The sequence below is a fragment of the Dipodomys merriami genome, unplaced genomic scaffold (genome assembly GCF_024711535.1).
Source record: "Dipodomys merriami isolate MVZ:Mamm:240054 unplaced genomic scaffold, mDipMer1.0.p SCAF_29, whole genome shotgun sequence".
In the NCBI taxonomy this organism is placed as follows: Eukaryota; Metazoa; Chordata; class Mammalia; order Rodentia; family Heteromyidae; genus Dipodomys; species Dipodomys merriami.
This window is the reverse complement of record NW_027204381.1, coordinates 18,667,264-18,683,262: the sequence shown is the minus strand read 5'-3', so window position 1 is coordinate 18,683,262 and position 15,999 is coordinate 18,667,264. Positions and strand designations below refer to the sequence as shown.

General features: G+C 58.9%; 3 protein-coding genes across 3 annotated transcripts; 2 read left to right on the top strand and 1 right to left on the bottom strand.

Annotated features, from left to right (window-relative positions):
- Positions 1–3,208: 3,208 nt before the first annotated feature.
- Positions 3,209–5,083, top strand: Apoa1 (apolipoprotein A1). The gene is made up of 4 exons (XM_070038534.1): positions 3,209–3,293; positions 3,501–3,562; positions 3,733–3,889; positions 4,398–5,083. Exons 2-4 carry the CDS (start codon positions 3,520–3,522, stop codon positions 4,993–4,995), a joined length of 798 nt encoding a protein of 265 aa, XP_069894635.1. The 5' UTR covers positions 3,209–3,293; positions 3,501–3,519; the 3' UTR covers positions 4,996–5,083.
- Positions 5,084–7,105: 2,022 nt separating this feature from the next.
- Apoc3 (apolipoprotein C3) lies at positions 7,106–9,211 on the bottom strand. Its single transcript, XM_070038532.1, has 4 exons — positions 9,133–9,211; positions 8,515–8,582; positions 8,272–8,395; positions 7,106–7,403 (listed from the first exon to the last, which is right to left on the bottom strand). Exons 2-4 carry the CDS (start codon positions 8,567–8,569, stop codon positions 7,280–7,282), a joined length of 303 nt encoding a protein of 100 aa, XP_069894633.1. The 5' UTR covers positions 8,570–8,582; positions 9,133–9,211; the 3' UTR covers positions 7,106–7,279.
- Positions 9,212–13,039: 3,828 nt separating this feature from the next.
- On the top strand, positions 13,040–15,947 carry Apoa4 (apolipoprotein A4). Its single transcript, XM_070038531.1, has 3 exons — positions 13,040–13,319; positions 13,580–13,706; positions 14,560–15,947. The coding sequence occupies exons 1-3, from the start codon at positions 13,271–13,273 to the stop codon at positions 15,578–15,580; spliced, it is 1,197 nt and encodes a 398-aa protein (XP_069894632.1). The 5' UTR covers positions 13,040–13,270; the 3' UTR covers positions 15,581–15,947.
- Positions 15,948–15,999: the final 52 nt, after the last annotated feature.

Sequence of the window (15,999 nt, the reverse complement as noted above, 5' to 3'; positions counted from 1 at the left end):
AGAAGGACCCTGAAGAGTCGTAGGGTTTTGGAAGCCAATGAATCACCATGAAAGGTGTCAGTTCTAACAGCTGGAGAACTCAAGGTTCTTAGCTGCTCTGATCTACAGTTTTCTGATGGGCAAAATAACCAAGAGGAAAGTCTGACCTCTAGCCTTATGGAGTACACGTTAGATATTAGGTTTGCCAAACCAGGAGCCAGAGCCATTGTCTCACACCTGTAATCCTAGCAACTTAGGAGGCTAAGATCTGAGGATCATGGTTCAAAGCCAGCGTAGGCAGGAAAGTCCATGAGACTCTTACCTCCAATGAACCACCAGAAAACTGGAAGCGGTGCTGTGGCTCAAGTGGTAGAGCACTTACCTTGAGCTGAAGAGCTGAGGGACAGTGCCCAGGCCCAGAGTTCAAGCCCCACGACTGACAAAATAAAAAGATACTAGGTTTGCCCACAAGTGTGTCAGTTGTAAGGCAACAAGGACCAACAGTAGTAGCTTGGAGCCCATGCTTCTCAGATCCCCACATGCTGTCTGAAGTGAATGCCTCCCCCAGAGCAAGAAGTTTCTCTTGGCTGACGTCCAGTGATGCACCCCACCTCCCCCCGAGTTGCTCAGCTTCCCTGCTCTGCAAACCACAGATAGCTGGATGGCCCGCAGTGTCCTGTAGACAGCTGGGACTGGTTCTGTCCTAGAAATGATACCCCAAACCTTAGCACCTGTAAACAAGGCCACACAGAAAAAATGTGGGATGCCCTCCCTTCCCCCACAACTTCTGCCAGAGTGGACGCCATGCGTCCACGTACGGTCTGGCAATGTACGTCTGGTCATGGAAAAAAGGAGGTAGAATCTAGACACTGGGGTTCTGGAACACAATATACTGTTTTCTAAGTGCTAGTTATCTTTCCAAACATTTCAGATACATGTTCAAACTTCATGCCTGAAACACCACCGATTTATTACAGTTCTAGAGGTCAGAAGTTCAACATGGATCGCACTAGGGTAAACCCGTGGTGTCAGCAGAGTTGAATTCCTTCTGTAGCCTCCCAGGGAAATCTTCCAGGTTCTAAAACCAGGCTGCCAACAGCCCGTGGCCCCTCCCAGCATTCCCGTTGCTCTGACACGCTCCCACCTTCCCGTCCCCCTCTTTGACTTAGCTCTCCTTCCTCCTTTTGCACAGTGAACGATCCTTGCTATTACACTGGTCTCCCTTGGGTAATCCAAGAGAACCACCTAGCTCCAGGCCTTAATCACAACTGCCGAGCCCCTATCGCCAAGTAAGGTAATGGTCACAGGTTCCAGGAATTAGGACAGGCATACACTTCATTGAAGAGCCATGTTCTACCTACCACATAGTGACCCCTATTACAACTAAGAGATGGCATGTCTGTGTCATTATGTCTAGATTAGAAACTGAGGTGTGTGGGGAGGTTATGTAACTTGCTCGGGATCACACAGCTCTTAAGTGGCAGAGACGGGAATGAACGCTAAGAGGTCAGTAGAACCCTTGGTGACAAAGGCATGAGAGAGGGGGAGAGGCCTGGAGTCCAGCCACTCCCAGATTAGCAGACAGAGATGCCAGATTCGTTTCTAGAAAGCTAGGGAGTTTCCTATGGAGATGGTGAGGGGCATATTTCTGCCCTAGGTCCCAAGTCCAGAGACACAGATCTAGGTCCAGCCCTGCTTCTAACTCAGAGATGACAGAGGTTGAACAAACTCCTGCCACTCTCTTCAGCTCCTCATCCAGAAGACAGGGAATGGGGAGAGGCTGAAGCAACCAACCTCAAAGTTCCTCTTAGGGGCTGGGAAGGTGGCTCAGTGGTAGAGTGCTTGCCTTACATGTATGAGGCCCTGGGTTCGATTCCTCAGTTCCACATAAGCAGAAAAAGCCAGAAGTGGCTCTGTGGCTCAAGTGGTAGAGCGCTAGCCTTGAGCTGAAGAGCTGAGGGACAGCGCCCAGGCCCAGAGTTCAGGCCCCATGACCAACCAAAAAAAAAAAAAAAAAAGTTCCTCCTAACTTGGGTTCCTCCCTGGGTGGGAGGGCCTAGGCTTTCCTGAAGAAACCTTAGACCAGGGCACTGCAGACATCAATCAACACACAGCACAGTGCAGTGCCTTCTTTTGATAGGTATGTGGGGGTGGGATGGGGGCAGCTGTTTCTTAACATCCCTGTCCTGTGTGTGTGTGTGTGTGTGTGTGTGTGTGTGTGTGTGTGTGTGTGTGTGTGTGTGTGTGTGTGTGTGTGTTACTAGGGCCTTGTACTCTAGGCCCTAAGTACTCCACCACTTGAGCCACACCTCCAGGCTCCATTTTGCAGACTAGAAAGTGAAGCTCAAATAAATCACTGTCTCACACTCCTCCACCAACACAAAGGCAAATGCAACACACACCAGTCCTCCTTCCCCCAGCCTCCTAGTCCACATGGGCTCCTGGATGACAGTAGGATTAAATGCTTCAGCTTTGGTTCTAAGACACTTTCTTTTCCTTCCTTCCTTCCTTCCTTCCTTCCTTCCTTCCTTCCTTCCTTTCTTCTTTCCTTCTGTTCTTTCTCTCTGTCCCCCCCCCTTTCCTCTTCTCTCTCTTCCTTTCTTTTTTCTTCTTACTGCTTCAAAGTGAAGGGGCCCTGATAGATCACAGGTGAGGTTGTGTTTGGAGTGGAACAGAGCAGTACCTGCAGGTGACACAATTAAAAGTGGGCAACCTTGTGTTGGCCTCCAGCACTCCCATGGAAGCATCAACCGGGCCCCCGAGCCACTGGGCTTCAGGTTCCCTTGGGTTTAGGGTCTGGGAGACCCGTGGAGGCTGCAGGGAATCGTGCCACGCCCCGAGGGCCAGAGCAAAGACCAATCCGGTGGGAGAAGGAGCAGGGGCAGGGCAGGCAGTGGCAGAACCATTTCCTGGAAGATGGCGGAGGGGTGATGAGTGGAGGAACCGGTCACTTCCTAGCTTCCCCCGTTCTGAGGAACAACGGCCCTCCACACATTCCCAATGGGGTGGGGAGAAGAAGGGGCTGAATGTAGCTGGTCCTCAAGCCCCACAACGCCTCCTCTCCTGCCCCCACCTGAACCCTTGACCCCCGGCCTGCAGCCCCCGCAGTTTCCTGTTTGCCCACTCTGTTTGCCCAGCCCTGGGGACAGAGCTGATCCTTGAACTCTAGGTTCCACATGGCCAGCACTGGGGAGCAGTGACAGGGCTGGGGCTGAGCTTATCAGCCTTCCAGCCCAGCCCCTGCCTGGAGACATAAATAGGCCTGGGGAAGAACTGGACAGAGCATTGGAGACAGTTAACAGAGCTCTAGGGAGGTGAGTGCTGCTACCTGCTCCGGGGTTCTCTGTGCCTCCCCCCTCCTTCCCCCCCCCCCCCCCCCCCGCCTCCAAGCACTTGAGACTGAGGGCCCTGGATACTCAGGACTCTCCCCACTCCCAGCCCTTCCTCCTCCTGGTCTGGCTGGAATGAGGAGCTTCTCTAAGACTGAGGCCCCCTTCAACCAGGCCCCTCTTCTCCTCCAGGTCGTGCCCAGCTTGCAGGATGAAAGCCGTGGTGTTGGCCGTGGCTGCGCTCTTCCTAGCGGGTATGTGTCTCTCCTCTTGAGTCCGGCCATGGGGGGAGCACTTCTCGCTCTGCTCTTGGGTACTGGGGGAATAGGATTCCTCACTAGTGCCCTCCCCACCCCTCGGTGCCGGCCACCTCGCAGCAGAGCTGGCCTGACCTGCGGGTATCTTCCCTTTCCCTCTGCTCCAGGGGGCGAGGCTCGGCATTTCTGGCAGCGAGATGAGCCCCAGGCGAGCCCCTGGGATAAAATTAAGGAGTTCACCACTCAGTATGTGGACTCGGTGAAAGACAGTGGCAGCGAATACCTGAAGCAGTTTGAAACCTCTGCCTTGGGAACACAGATGAAGTAAGACCCTGCCCCCCCCACCCCCCCACCCCCCCCCACCCCCCACCCCCGCCTGGAGCCAGGGACAGGCTGCTGGTTGCAGGGGGGTGGAGAGGGGGGCAGAGAAGCCAGTAGAAGAGAGGCTGTAGCCAGACTGGCCCCAGCCTTGCCTGCTGTTGGAGGAGCTGGCTCCCCAGCAGGGCTGGAAGGGGCCACCCAAGCTAGGTGAGCCAGGGCTAACTAAGCACAGCAGGGGATGGGGGCCACTGGCTTCAGAGACAATGGAGTGGTTTCTCAACACGGGGTACCCACCCAGCTCTATCCCCTGCTAGCTCCTCTGCACAGTGGGATGTGGCGGAAGAATGGGGTGTTGGTGTCAGAATGTATGGGGGAAAGTAGGACTAGACCTACAGCCCACTCAGCGTCAGGGGATGCCCAGGGGTCACCCCAGGAAACCTAGGGCACCCGGGGGGCCTGCAGATCTGAGCTGTCTGAGTCCTCGTCTCTCTGTGTCTGTGTCCCACTCCAGCCTGAAACTCACGGAGAACTTGGACACGTTGAGCTCCACCTTCAGCAAGCTGCGTGAGCAGCTGGGCCCGGTGACCCAGGAGTTCTGGCAGAATCTGGAGAAGGACACCGAGTGGCTGAGGCAAGAGATGAGCAAGGACCTGGCGGACGTGAAGCAGAAGGTGCAGCCCTACGTGGACCAGTTCCAGAAGACGTGGCAGGAGGAGGTGGAGCGCTACCGCCAGAAGGTGGAGCCCCTGAGCCAGGAGCTGCGCGAGGGCGCGCGCCAGAAGCTGCAGGAGCTGCAGGAAAAGCTGGCGCCGCTGGGCGCGGACCTGCGCGACAGCGCGCGCGTGCACGTGGACGCGCTGCGCACGCAGCTGGCGCCCTACAGCGAGCAGATGCGCGAGCGCCTGGCCGAGCGCCTGGCCGCGCTCCGGGACAGCCCCAGCCTGGCCGAGTACCAAGCCAAGGCCCACGAGCACCTCAAGACCCTGCACGAGAAGGCCCAGCCCGCCCTCAGCGACCTGGGCCAGGGGGTGCTGCCCGTGCTGGAGAGCCTGAAGGCCACTCTCGTGGGTGCCATCGAGGAGGCCTCCAAGAAGCTCAGCAACCAGTGAGGCCCAGGCGCCCTCCCCCCAGCCCCGCCCCAACGCACCCCACCCCACCGCGTTTGCTTTCTTACAATAAATGTTTCCAGAATGGGAAGCAGCTTCTCTCCCTGGGGCAACCAGCGGTCGTGGGGGCGAGGAACACGCAGTGGGAGATCTGGGGTGAAGGGCTGGAGGAGGGACTCCCTGCCCGAGGCTCAGCTGGGCCCTGCACGGACCCTGTCCTAAGCAGGCGTCCATGGAGGGGAGATGGCAGAGGGTCAGGCAAAGAAGCCGAGTGCCCCAGTGCCCCGCGCCCGCCTTGCGGATCGAGGGTCTGGAACTAGGGCTGGCCCCGCAGGAAGAAAATTCCCTGTCTCAGAAGTGATCTGGGGACCCTGAGCTCAGGGAGGTGGCCACCAGCCTCTGCCAGCTCTTTAGAGCTGGGGGGGGGCTGGGGTCCCCAAGGAGCCATTGGGACTTGAAGGATTTGGGCAAATGTAAATGAAATGCCTTCTTTATTCCAAAAACCTCTTCAAAACTCAGCACCAGACACACACACACACACACACACACACACACGTTTAGGGAAGCCTACTGGCCTGAGCAGGTGCCGGTGACTCACGCCTATAATCCTAGATACCCAGGAGGCAGAGAACTGAGGATTGCGCTTCAAAGCCAGCCTAGGTAGCAAAGTCTGTGACACTCTTATCTCTAGTGAACCAGCACAAAGCTGGAAGTGGAGCTGTGGCTTAAGTGGCACAGTTTCACCTCCAAGACGCCTGCATACCATCATGTGTCTTATTGCTCCCTTTCCCCAAATCCTGAGTAGACTGCTATTAGAGCTATGTTGCCGGCGGAAAGCCGAAGCGTGGAGGTGTGCAGTTGCTCACGGAATGCAAGACAGGATGGGCGTCTGTGATGATGATGATGGTGTGTGTGTGTGTGCACGCATGAGTGTGTGCAAGCATGTTCGCATGCCAGATCCCTGCTCAGAGGCCGCCCCTCCCCCATCATGCTCACGTCTGTATGTCCCTGTGTGCATCCACATCGCAGGGCACCCGGCGTGTCCCCTCCCCACGAAAGCCTTTTGGCCCCGTGTGTGGGCCTTTGCATGTGCCTCCCGGTCTCCATCTCCAGTGTATACAAGTGGGCTTTGTAGTTCCTAGTTGTTCAGAGCTAAAGCATGTGGCAAACTGGATTTGCTGGGGGGTGGGGGAGATTTCCCAGGTGTGAGGGCTGAGACCCAGGCAGGTTTCCAGGAGGAAAGCTGTCTCCAGCTGGGGCACTAATGCCATCAGGATCTAAGAGGGGCACACAACTTCCGGGTAAGGGGAGTTGCTTTCCTCAATGCCGATAGAACATAGGCCTCAGCCTCAGCTCTGCAGCACGGAGCAAGCGCCTTCACCTCTCTGCACCCCAGCGTTTCATCGGAGAGCGGGGAGTCTGCTCTGTGGGCATGGCACTGTCTGGTGTGACCATCTGCTGGGTGGTGGGGACAAGGGACAGCCAGCTGGGGCGACTCCATGTTCCTTCTTGGTTCCAAGGACACTGGGCACACACAGCCCAGCCCTGGTCTCAAGGACACTCTTTGTGCCACCATACCAATGATGACCATGCACCAGGCACCACGTGCATTTAAACACCGAGTCATTTCATTTGCACAACCCTCCTGCAGCAGCGGGGGCATCGACGTGCACGCTTAACAGGTCAGAAACTGAGGCAGGCACAAAGTGGTGAAGCCATCACCAGAGCCTCATTGGGTCTTACTCCAGCCTTCGCTCCATCTACCTCCTTCCTTCGAGTGTGCTTAAGAGGTCGGGCAGCCAGGGTAGAGCAAAGCCAGCTGCTCAGTGTTGGAGGACTCACAATCTCAATGCCAAGATTGACATAAAAGTGCCAGCCTGGCACACAGCACACGGTGTAGCCACGGACACTTTATCGTAGTGTCTATCAGCGAGTCGGCCATCCCTCTTGATGGCTTTAACAGCAGTCATTCTGCTCTGACAGATGAAAGAAACTCGGGCCTTGAGCTCTCTCCCGCATCCCAGCTGCTGAGCATGGCCCCCCAAAAACAGCCACAGAAGCAGCCTGGCTCATTCTCACACCGGAACACACACGGCACGCATGGGACACGCACTTGTGGCAGCTTCTCACGCGTGTTTATTGGAGGCAGCCTGCCTGGAGGTGGGCTGGGGGTTCTGACAATACTGCCCCTCTCCAGCTACCCCAGGGGCAGCCCAAGGCTGCAGGACCCAGCGTTGCGGGCAGGAAGGGTGGGTGGATGGATGGACGGACACGGAGCGTGCTGGTGTCAGGCGATGTCAGGAGCTGGGGTTGGCTGTGTCTCCGGAGTGGAATCCCAGAACCCAGAGAACTTGCCGGTGAACGTGCTCCAGTAGTCTTTCAGGGAGCTGAGCCCACCGTTCATCCAGCCCCTGGGGGTCAAGAGGAGGCCACAGGGATGGGCGGGGGGGGCGCATCTGCAGGCAGTGGGGCACACAGCCCCTGGTTCTCCTGCCCGCCCCCCATCTCCTAGCAACGTCCTGAGACATTGGGCAGGAAGCACCCAGACAAAGGGTGACCGCATGCTTCTCCACGCTGCTCCCACCCCCCCCCCGCCCTAACCACGGCCGTTCTGTGGCCCCAAGTGAAGGTCGGGAGGCTAGGGAAGGGCAGGGCCGCCGCCGGCAGTGCAGGCGTCCCCATGGGCTGGGGCTGCCAAGGGAGGCAGCTTCTCCTTTAGACATCTCTGGAGGATTCATGAGCTTTGTGAACCAGGCTAGGTCACTTCACCTCTCTGAGCCTCAATAAACTCATCTGCAAAGTGGAGGAAATCAGGGTCTCCCCAGCCCTGGGGACTGAGAACACGCATAAGGACATGTCAGCCATGGCTACGCAGGGCAGTGGAATCGGGGGGGTGGGGGGAGAACCAGACTGCAGACTCATGAACAGAGGCTGTGCGAGCAAGGTCAGACTCCTGGTAGCACAGGTCAGGACTTGAAGCAGGCACAGCCCATCCCAGCAGCCAAGGCGACAGGTGGGGGGTGGGGGTGCGTGGGGTTCCCAGAGCACACCTCCAGCGCCGTGCTCAGGGAGCGAGTGGGGAGGACTGAAGAGCCACCTTGGGGCTGCACAGGGCAGAAGTGGGGGGCGGGGGGCGGCCGAGGCTGCGATTCCCCCTCAGCCTCCCCGCTGCAGCTCTGCACAGCTCTGAGGGATCCGGACGGAGGCACAGAGACGCTCAGGGAAGCCCGATTGCATCACCAGAGCCTCGTCTGACCAGAAGAGAGGCCCTTGGCATACCTGGCCTGCTGTGCCATCGGGTACTCCTTCATGCTGGTCAGTGCGTCCTGGGCAGTCTTAGTGGCGTGATGCACGTAGCCCTGCATGAAGTCAAACAGGGAGGCGCTTTCTGCCTCCGATGCTCCTGTGAGGAGAGCAGGTTGAGCGGGGGTGCATGTACCTCCACACTCCTCCAGGACTCCCTTCCCAAACAGGGTGCAGGGTCCCCAACTCTCCCCCAGCCCAGGTCCACAAAGTACTTACGGGCAGAGGCCAGAAGTGCCAAGAGAGCCAGAACAAGGAGCACCCGGGGCTGCATGGCGTCACCAATCCTGCAGGGACGAGTCTTGGGTGGGACACCCCGTGATAGGGACCCCGAGGATCCCCCTCTCCCGATGCCCTCCCTGGGGAACAGTGCGGCCCCTAGATGGAGCCTGGGGGAGGGCATGGGGGGAACCTCCCCCGCAGGCCCTGGGAGGACTGGGGGAGCCCCCGAGGACATCTGCAGGAAAACCCTGCAGAATGGAACTGGAGGCCCTGGGGCCGGGGTCTGGCCTGGTCTCTGCTCTCTCACGCGATTCCCCCTCAGCCCTCAGCTGCCCTGTCTGGGGTAGGATGAGCATGGAGATGGCTTCTCCCGGCCACGAGCGTGCTCAGTGAGGGCAGCGTGCAATTGGTGCTTCCCGTCCCCTCCCAGCTTCGGGCAGTGACCTCCCTTTCCTGGGCCTCTGTTTTCTCGAGGGCACCATTGGGCTAGAGGGATCCTCGTGGAGCCCAGAGGCCTCCTTGGCTCTGGCAGGCTGTGTCCCGAGCTGGCTGGCTGGCTGGGCATGGGGGGGGTCTTCTCTGTCCCCTCCCTCCTGTTCTCCCCAGGGACATTACCTGGCGAGGCTGCTTGCAGGGATGGACTGGGTAGGCCGGGCAAGAGGACTCCGACTGTTTTATATTGCTCCTTGGACAGGGGGTACTGAGGGCCCGGGGAGCTGGACAAAGGTCACGGTTGAGCAGGGGAGCCAGGCCAGCCGGCCCATGTTGCCAACAGAATTGAGAAATCCCTGCAGACTCCCTGTACCACCTCCCCTGCCAGCCACAGGCAGATGGGCTGCGCCTTGGGGGGGGGGAGCAGGAGGGTGCCCTGGGGAACTTCCACGAGGCTGGTGAGGAGCACCTGGGGGCCCTCTTGGCCTGGTACTTGAGTTTTCAGGCCCCAGCCCAACCCCTCCTCACAGCCAGCAGGGGGCGCTGCCTGAGACTCAAGAGCCACTGGGTGGACAAGGCCAGGGGCACTGGGGTAAAGGCACAGAGAAGCAGCGGGCAGGACCGCTTGGGGGAGGCCACACAGCCGGGCTCACGAAGCCTGCCCCACCTGCAGCACCCCCACTTCAGCCTCCATCCCGTGCCGCCTCCTCCAAAGCTGAGCCAGGGCAGGGGTTGGTAGGAGAAGGGCAGAGGCCAAGCTGACTCTTGGACCTTTGTCCCTCCCACCTCCCCAGTGCCTCAGCTTGCCCTCTGGACCCACTGATAACACCCAGGCAGGAGCTGGGCTCATGGCTGGAGCTGATTCTCTCCCCCCTGGCCTCAGCGTGGCACCCACAGCCTCGGGGTGGGGGGAGGGGGGAGGGCAGGGGGTGGTGAGGTCAGTCCCGGGGTGGGGAACAGAGTTGCTGTGAGAGGCAGTCAGCCGTCCAGGCCCCACAAAGGGTCCCGTCAGGATGGCGGTTTCAGGGGAGATTGTCTTCTGGAGCCAAGAAACCCTCAGTTTATCATTTGTTTAATTAATTCATTTATTTATGTATGGCAGTACTGGGATTTGAACTCGGGGCCTTGTATTTGCTAGGCCAGTCCCCTACCATTTGAACTCTACCTCCAGTCCCCAAATCTCACTTTCCTCTCCTGTCCCAGCGTGTTTCTTACCCTAGAGTCCAAGGGCACCGTGGGGTTCAGCTCCCAGGCTGGGGTGCAAGCCAAGGTTCCTGGCCCTGTGCATGCAGAGAAGGGCTGACGCGGTTGTTTTCCATCTGTGTGGAGGCCTTGGAGGACCTGTCACCTCCCCTGCACAACCCAGGGCCACCGAACCCAGGAGTCCAGAAAGTTCAGGCAGAAAGGCCACTGAGCTAGGTGGAGACTCTGGTGTGGGCTGGGACGGGTCTCCCCCATCGCCGGTAGCAGGGGTCACTCCTGGACCCTGACCCGAGCTGCCCTGGTACCCACCGCTCCCCTGGGGAGAGTGGACCCCGAGGCAGACCCAGAACCTGGGAGGAGAGGCCGAGGGTGGGAAGGGAAGCGCTCTGATCAGCGGTAGCCCGGCCTGGCCTCTGGTGAGCGGGGCCTCTGCTCCTATCCAGGGGAGGCTGAGCACACGCGCCCTGGGATCCAAGCTCCTGCCAACACCTTGTGCAGCCTCAGCCCTCTGCTGTGCCTCTGTGGAACGGAAGTTCCTCTTAGTAGCCCACTCAGGTCTTTGCTGTGATAAGAGACACTGCCACCCCACCAGCACTGTCCTGGAAGCCCGGCCTTGTGACTGCCCCTGTGGAGGGGGCAGCAGGGAGGAGGGGGCCTGTCTAGCCTCACCAGCCAGGAGGTCTGCCTGAGCACAGACAAGGAGACGGAGGCTCGGAGAGGAATGGGTGGATTCTGAAGATCACAGGCCCTTTGTGTCTGCTGTCCCCTGAGCGCAAACCTGCCTAGAAGGCGGCCACGAGCGAGCAGTGCAGACCCTTGGCTCTCCTCCTGGCCCCACCTCTGATACAAATCACCTGCAGACGGATTCCCAGCAGGCCCCCAGCTTGAAAATGCACGTGCATGGGCAAACTGGCGCCACCCCTCCCCGGGCCCTGCTGGCAGCTGAGTTATTTGAGGCCGCCCGTGGCTCTGTCTTCTTCCTGGCGGTGCTCTGGGGTGCGCTCGGATGGCACAGGCGGGTACGGTTAGGCAAGCCGGTGAGACAGAAGCATCTTAGCCCATGTGACCAGCACCCGCTGCCCAGACTGCAAGTCTGGAAGGTCAAGCTGCAGCCGTGTGACTCATTCTTAGCTGGGGGGGCCTTTGCACCCAGTTCAGGCCGAACTGTGCTCATTTGACAGCAAGATGATGACCGATGGGTCAATGTTACAAGGAAGCGAGCTTTCATGAGTACAAACATGGCTGACGTTCAGGGAGCACCTACTGTGCGCTGATGGCAAGCGTTACACAGCTTATCTCACCGGATCCTCGCAGCCTGGAAACTGAGGCTCAAGAGGTTACAGAACTTGCCCCAGGTCGGGGCTGGAAAGGTGGCTCAGTGGTAGAGCGCTTGCCTTGCATGCATGAGGCCCTGGGTTCGATTCCTCAGCACCACATAAGCAAAAAGAAAAAAGCTGGAAGTGGCGCTGTGGCTCAAGTGGTAGAGCGCTAGCCTTGAGCTGAAGAGCTGAGGGACAGCGCCCAGGCCCAGAGTTCAGGCCCCACGACCGGACCCCCCCCCAAAAAAAGTAAAAAGAACTTGCCCCAGGTCGGGCAAGTGGAGCCCACAGACAAACACGGGGAGCCATCACAAAGCCATCATCATCTCCTGGCAAACGAGACTTAGCACCATTGTGGCCGATTCTCCTACAAATGACTGGACGTCCCGGACAGGCCCTGTGTTAATGGAGGCGGCGTCGCTTGGGTGGGCGGTCCGGGCTGGCTGAGGGGTGCCACCTTCTCGGTGGGTCTCACCGCATTTGGAGCTGCTGCAAGGAGTCTAATCACAGAGAGTGCCCTGAGCCGCTCCCGCCCGCCTGTCTTGGGGGGCTGGGGGAGCAATTGGGCTTCATGCTGGTCTCACCCTGTTACTCTAGTGACTTTCCAAGGGCAAAGGCCTCAGCCTGCTCCTTTCTGGAGGGCAGTGTTCTTTCATTGTGCTCCTGGCTTTGGTCAAATCGGGACAACATTACGGTTATTTATTATTTATTAATTACCTAGCTATCTGGGAGGCTGAGGTCAGGAGGAGCATGATGCAAGGCCAACCCAAGCAGAAAAGTCACAAGACCCCACAACCACAGGTGGGTGTAGCGGCTGAGCCCCTCACCCCAATCTACATAAGGGGCCCAGACTGGGAGTACCATGCTCCCAGGTAGGCCAGCCTGGGGAAGGAAAGTCTGCAAGATTCTACTTCGGTGGACTGAAGCCGGATGAAGGTTTACGTGCGATTTCAGCAGTGACAGGAAGTCTAAAGTAGCCCCAGGAGCCCCACTCCTGAAATTACAGCCCCCATCCCCCATCTTCAAAAAACAACTAGCAAAATGCAGGGCTGGAAGCATGGCTCAAGCAGTAGCGTACCTGCCAAACAAGCACAAGCTCCTGAGTTCAAATCCCAGTACTGCCCTAAATAATCAGCCCTGCGGGCCCCCACTTTGAAAGCACTATCTCATTTCAGGTACCAAGGACGCAGTGTCCACAGGTGACACAAGCTGGCAGTGTGATGCCCCCCTCACCTCCGTCCTCCTCCTCCCCGCTCTCCCCCTCCCCCCCTCCCCCCCACCTGAGAGGCAGCCCAGCCCTTCTGGCTCTCAGCTCAGCGGGGCAGGGCGGGGGCCGTCTCCACGTCTCCACCCAGAGGAGACTTGGCCCTTGTTCCTCCAGCCTGGCACAAACCCAGAGCTGCCGGTAGGGCCTTGGGGCATCAGTCCTGGCTCAGGGGCTCCCCTGGGCCCCCTAGGCCTTGTTTGTCTGGCAGCCTCTGGCTCCCTTCCTGTTCTCCTCCACAGGGTGGGGCTCCGGATGTTTCCCATTGCTGTCTGAGCCCCAGGCTTGGCTTCCACGTAGTCAGTCTTAGGGTCACTAAAGTCCAAGAGGCCTCCTGGGAATGTGTCACCTTCCAGCGTGGAATCACACTGGAGAGGAGGCGGGGAGGGCAGGCCGGAGGGGCTTTAAATGCGGGGCTGGCTCCGAGCTCAGACACATACCGAGAGACACGGGTGAGCCGCTCGCTCGAGGACCTCTCTCCAGCGTCCCCTGACGGCAGTGCAGCGTGACCCTTCGGCCCAGCCAGGAGCCCATCATGTTCCTGAAGGCTGTGCTGCTGACCCTGGCCCTGGTGGCGGTCACCGGTGAGTAGAAGCTGTCTTTGCTTGGGACTTTCAGACCCCCATCATGGGGGAGGGGGTAGAGAGGCCCAGCCAAGGCCAGAAGACAACACCGGGGGCCCAGCAGCTCCAAGATGGACCCGAGGACTGGTGGAGTGGGAGAGTGGGCCCAGGCCTGGCTCCCGGCTAAACCCAGAGAGGGACACATGTTGGGCCAGGAGCTGCTATGGAGGAGCCAGGAAAGCCGTCGGACCTCAACAAACTGCTTTCTGTTCTATGCCCAGGGGCCCGGGCAGAGGTCAGCCCGGACCAGGTGGCCACTGTGATGTGGGATTACTTCAGCAAGCTAAGCAGTGATGCCAAGGAGGCCGTGGAGCAGCTCCAGAAGTCAGAACTCAGCCAGCAGATCAGGTAAGGGGCACGGCCCACCGGGCACGCCAGCGGCCGGCCGGGCTGAGCGTAAGCACCGCCCCAGTGCTCACCTGACGCACCGCCCGGCCACTGCCTTCCAGAGAGAAGCTGGGGACTCACAGGTGCCATTGAACGGCCCCTATGGTGTCCTCCTGTCTGCATGAGTTCAACAAGTGCCACTTCCTGTCATGGAGGCCGGGGAAGGGGAAGGACCAGGCGAGTTGGCCTCTGAGTTATCAGGAGAAGCGACACTGGAAAGCCACTGAGTACAAGAAGGAAACACCTGGGCTGGGAAGGTGGCTCAGTGGTAGAGCGCTTGCCTTGCATGCCTGAGGCCCTGGGTTCGATTCCTCAGCACCACATAAGCAAAAAGAAAAAAGCCGGAAGTGGCGCTGTGGCTCAAGTGGTAGAGCGCTAGCCTTGCGCTGAAGAGCTGAGGGACAACGCCCAGGTCCAGAGTTCAGGACCCACAACCAGACCCCCCCCCCAAAAAAAAGAAGGAAAGACCATGTGATCCAGTGGATCTGGGCTGATAGGGACATCAAAGTCCAATCCTTACTGGAGAGTCAAGGAGGGGATGGGACCGGCGACCATTGACCGGCTTAGGTCACATGATAGTAGATAAGGACACTCAAGCACAGAGTGAGCGTCAGCGATTCAAATCCAAAGCAATAAGCAGGGGCCAGAGCAGCGCCTTCAAATCTGTGACTCTGGGCGGGGCCACGAGGGAAGATGGGGACAGACTTGGTACCCATGAACACTCACCTGTCCTAAGCAGAGGGTTGTGTAAGTGGGCAAGGCCCTCCTACTTAGTGCCAGGTGTGATGGCAGCGCTCTGTGCCCTTTCCCTCAGCACCCTCTTCCAGAACAATCTTGGGGACGTGAGCACCTACGCAGAGGACCTGCAGAAGAGGCTGGTGCCCTTCGCCACAAAGCTGCAGACACGCCTGGTCAAGGACTCGGAGAAGCTGAAAGAGGAGTTTCAGAAGGAGCTGGAAGACCTACGCGCCCGCCTGCAGCCCCATGCCGACAGAGTGAGCGAGAAGATCGGGGACAACGTGCGTGAGCTACAGCAGCGCTTGGAGCCCTTGGCCATCCAGCTGCAGACGCAGGTGAACACGCAGGCCGAGGAGCTGCAGCGCCAGCTGGCCCGGTATGTGCAGCAAATGGAGACGGCGCTGCGTGAGAACGTGGACAACCTGCAGGCCTCGGTCACGCCCTACGCCAACGAGTTCAAGACCAGGATGGACAAGAACGTGGAGCAGCTGAAGGGACAGCTCATGCCCCATGCCAATGAGCTCAAGGCCAAGATTGACCAGAGCGTGGAGGAGCTGCGCCACAGCCTGGCCCCTTATGCCCAGGATGTCCAGGAGAAGCTCAACCACCAGCTCGAGGGCCTGGCTTTCCAGATGAAGAAGAACGCCGAGGAGCTCCAGGCCAGGATCTCAGCGAACGCCGAGCAGTTCCGCCACAAGCTGGCGCCCATGGTGGACAACGTGCACAGCCAGCTGACGGGAAACGCCGAGGGGCTTCAGAAGTCGCTGGCAGAGCTGAGCAGACACCTGGACCAGCAAGTGGAGGAGTTCCGGCGCAACACGGAGCCCTACCGGCAGAGCTTCAACCAAGCCTTGGTGCAGCAGATGGAACAATTCCGGCAGAAGCTGGGCCCCTACACGGGGGACGTGGAAGGCCACTTGAGCTTCCTGGAGAAGGACCTGAGAGACAAGGTCAACTCCTTCTTCAACACCCTGAAGAAAGAGAGCCAGGACCAGTCCCTGGCCCTCTCCCTCCCGGAGCAGGTGCAGGAGGTGGTGCAGGAACAGGTGCAGGAGCAGGTGCAGGAACAGGTGCACCCAGCCACCCTAGAGAGCTGAGCTGCCCCTGGTGTCCTCACACTGTAGACACCTGTCCTGCCCCATTACCTGTGCCTGACAATCAGCCTGTTCCTACCACCACAGACACCTGTCCTGCCCCGTTACCTGTGCCCGTCTATCAGCCTGCTTCCACCCCTGCAGAATTCTGCCCTGCACTCTTACCTGTCAATCAATCTGTTCCCACCACCGCAGACACCTGTCCTGCCCCATCACCTGTACCGGTTGATGAGTCTCTTCCCACCACCTCAGACACCCGCCCGCCCACCTGTCAGTCTGCTCCCAATCATTTCTGGTATGAGCTTGAGGATACCTGTCCGGTAGGAGGTGATGTGCTCACTCACTGCTCAATAAAGTTGCCAAGAAATTAGCTCAGTCTGATTGCCACGTGACTCCTCATGACTCCCGTGTGCCGGAGAGGG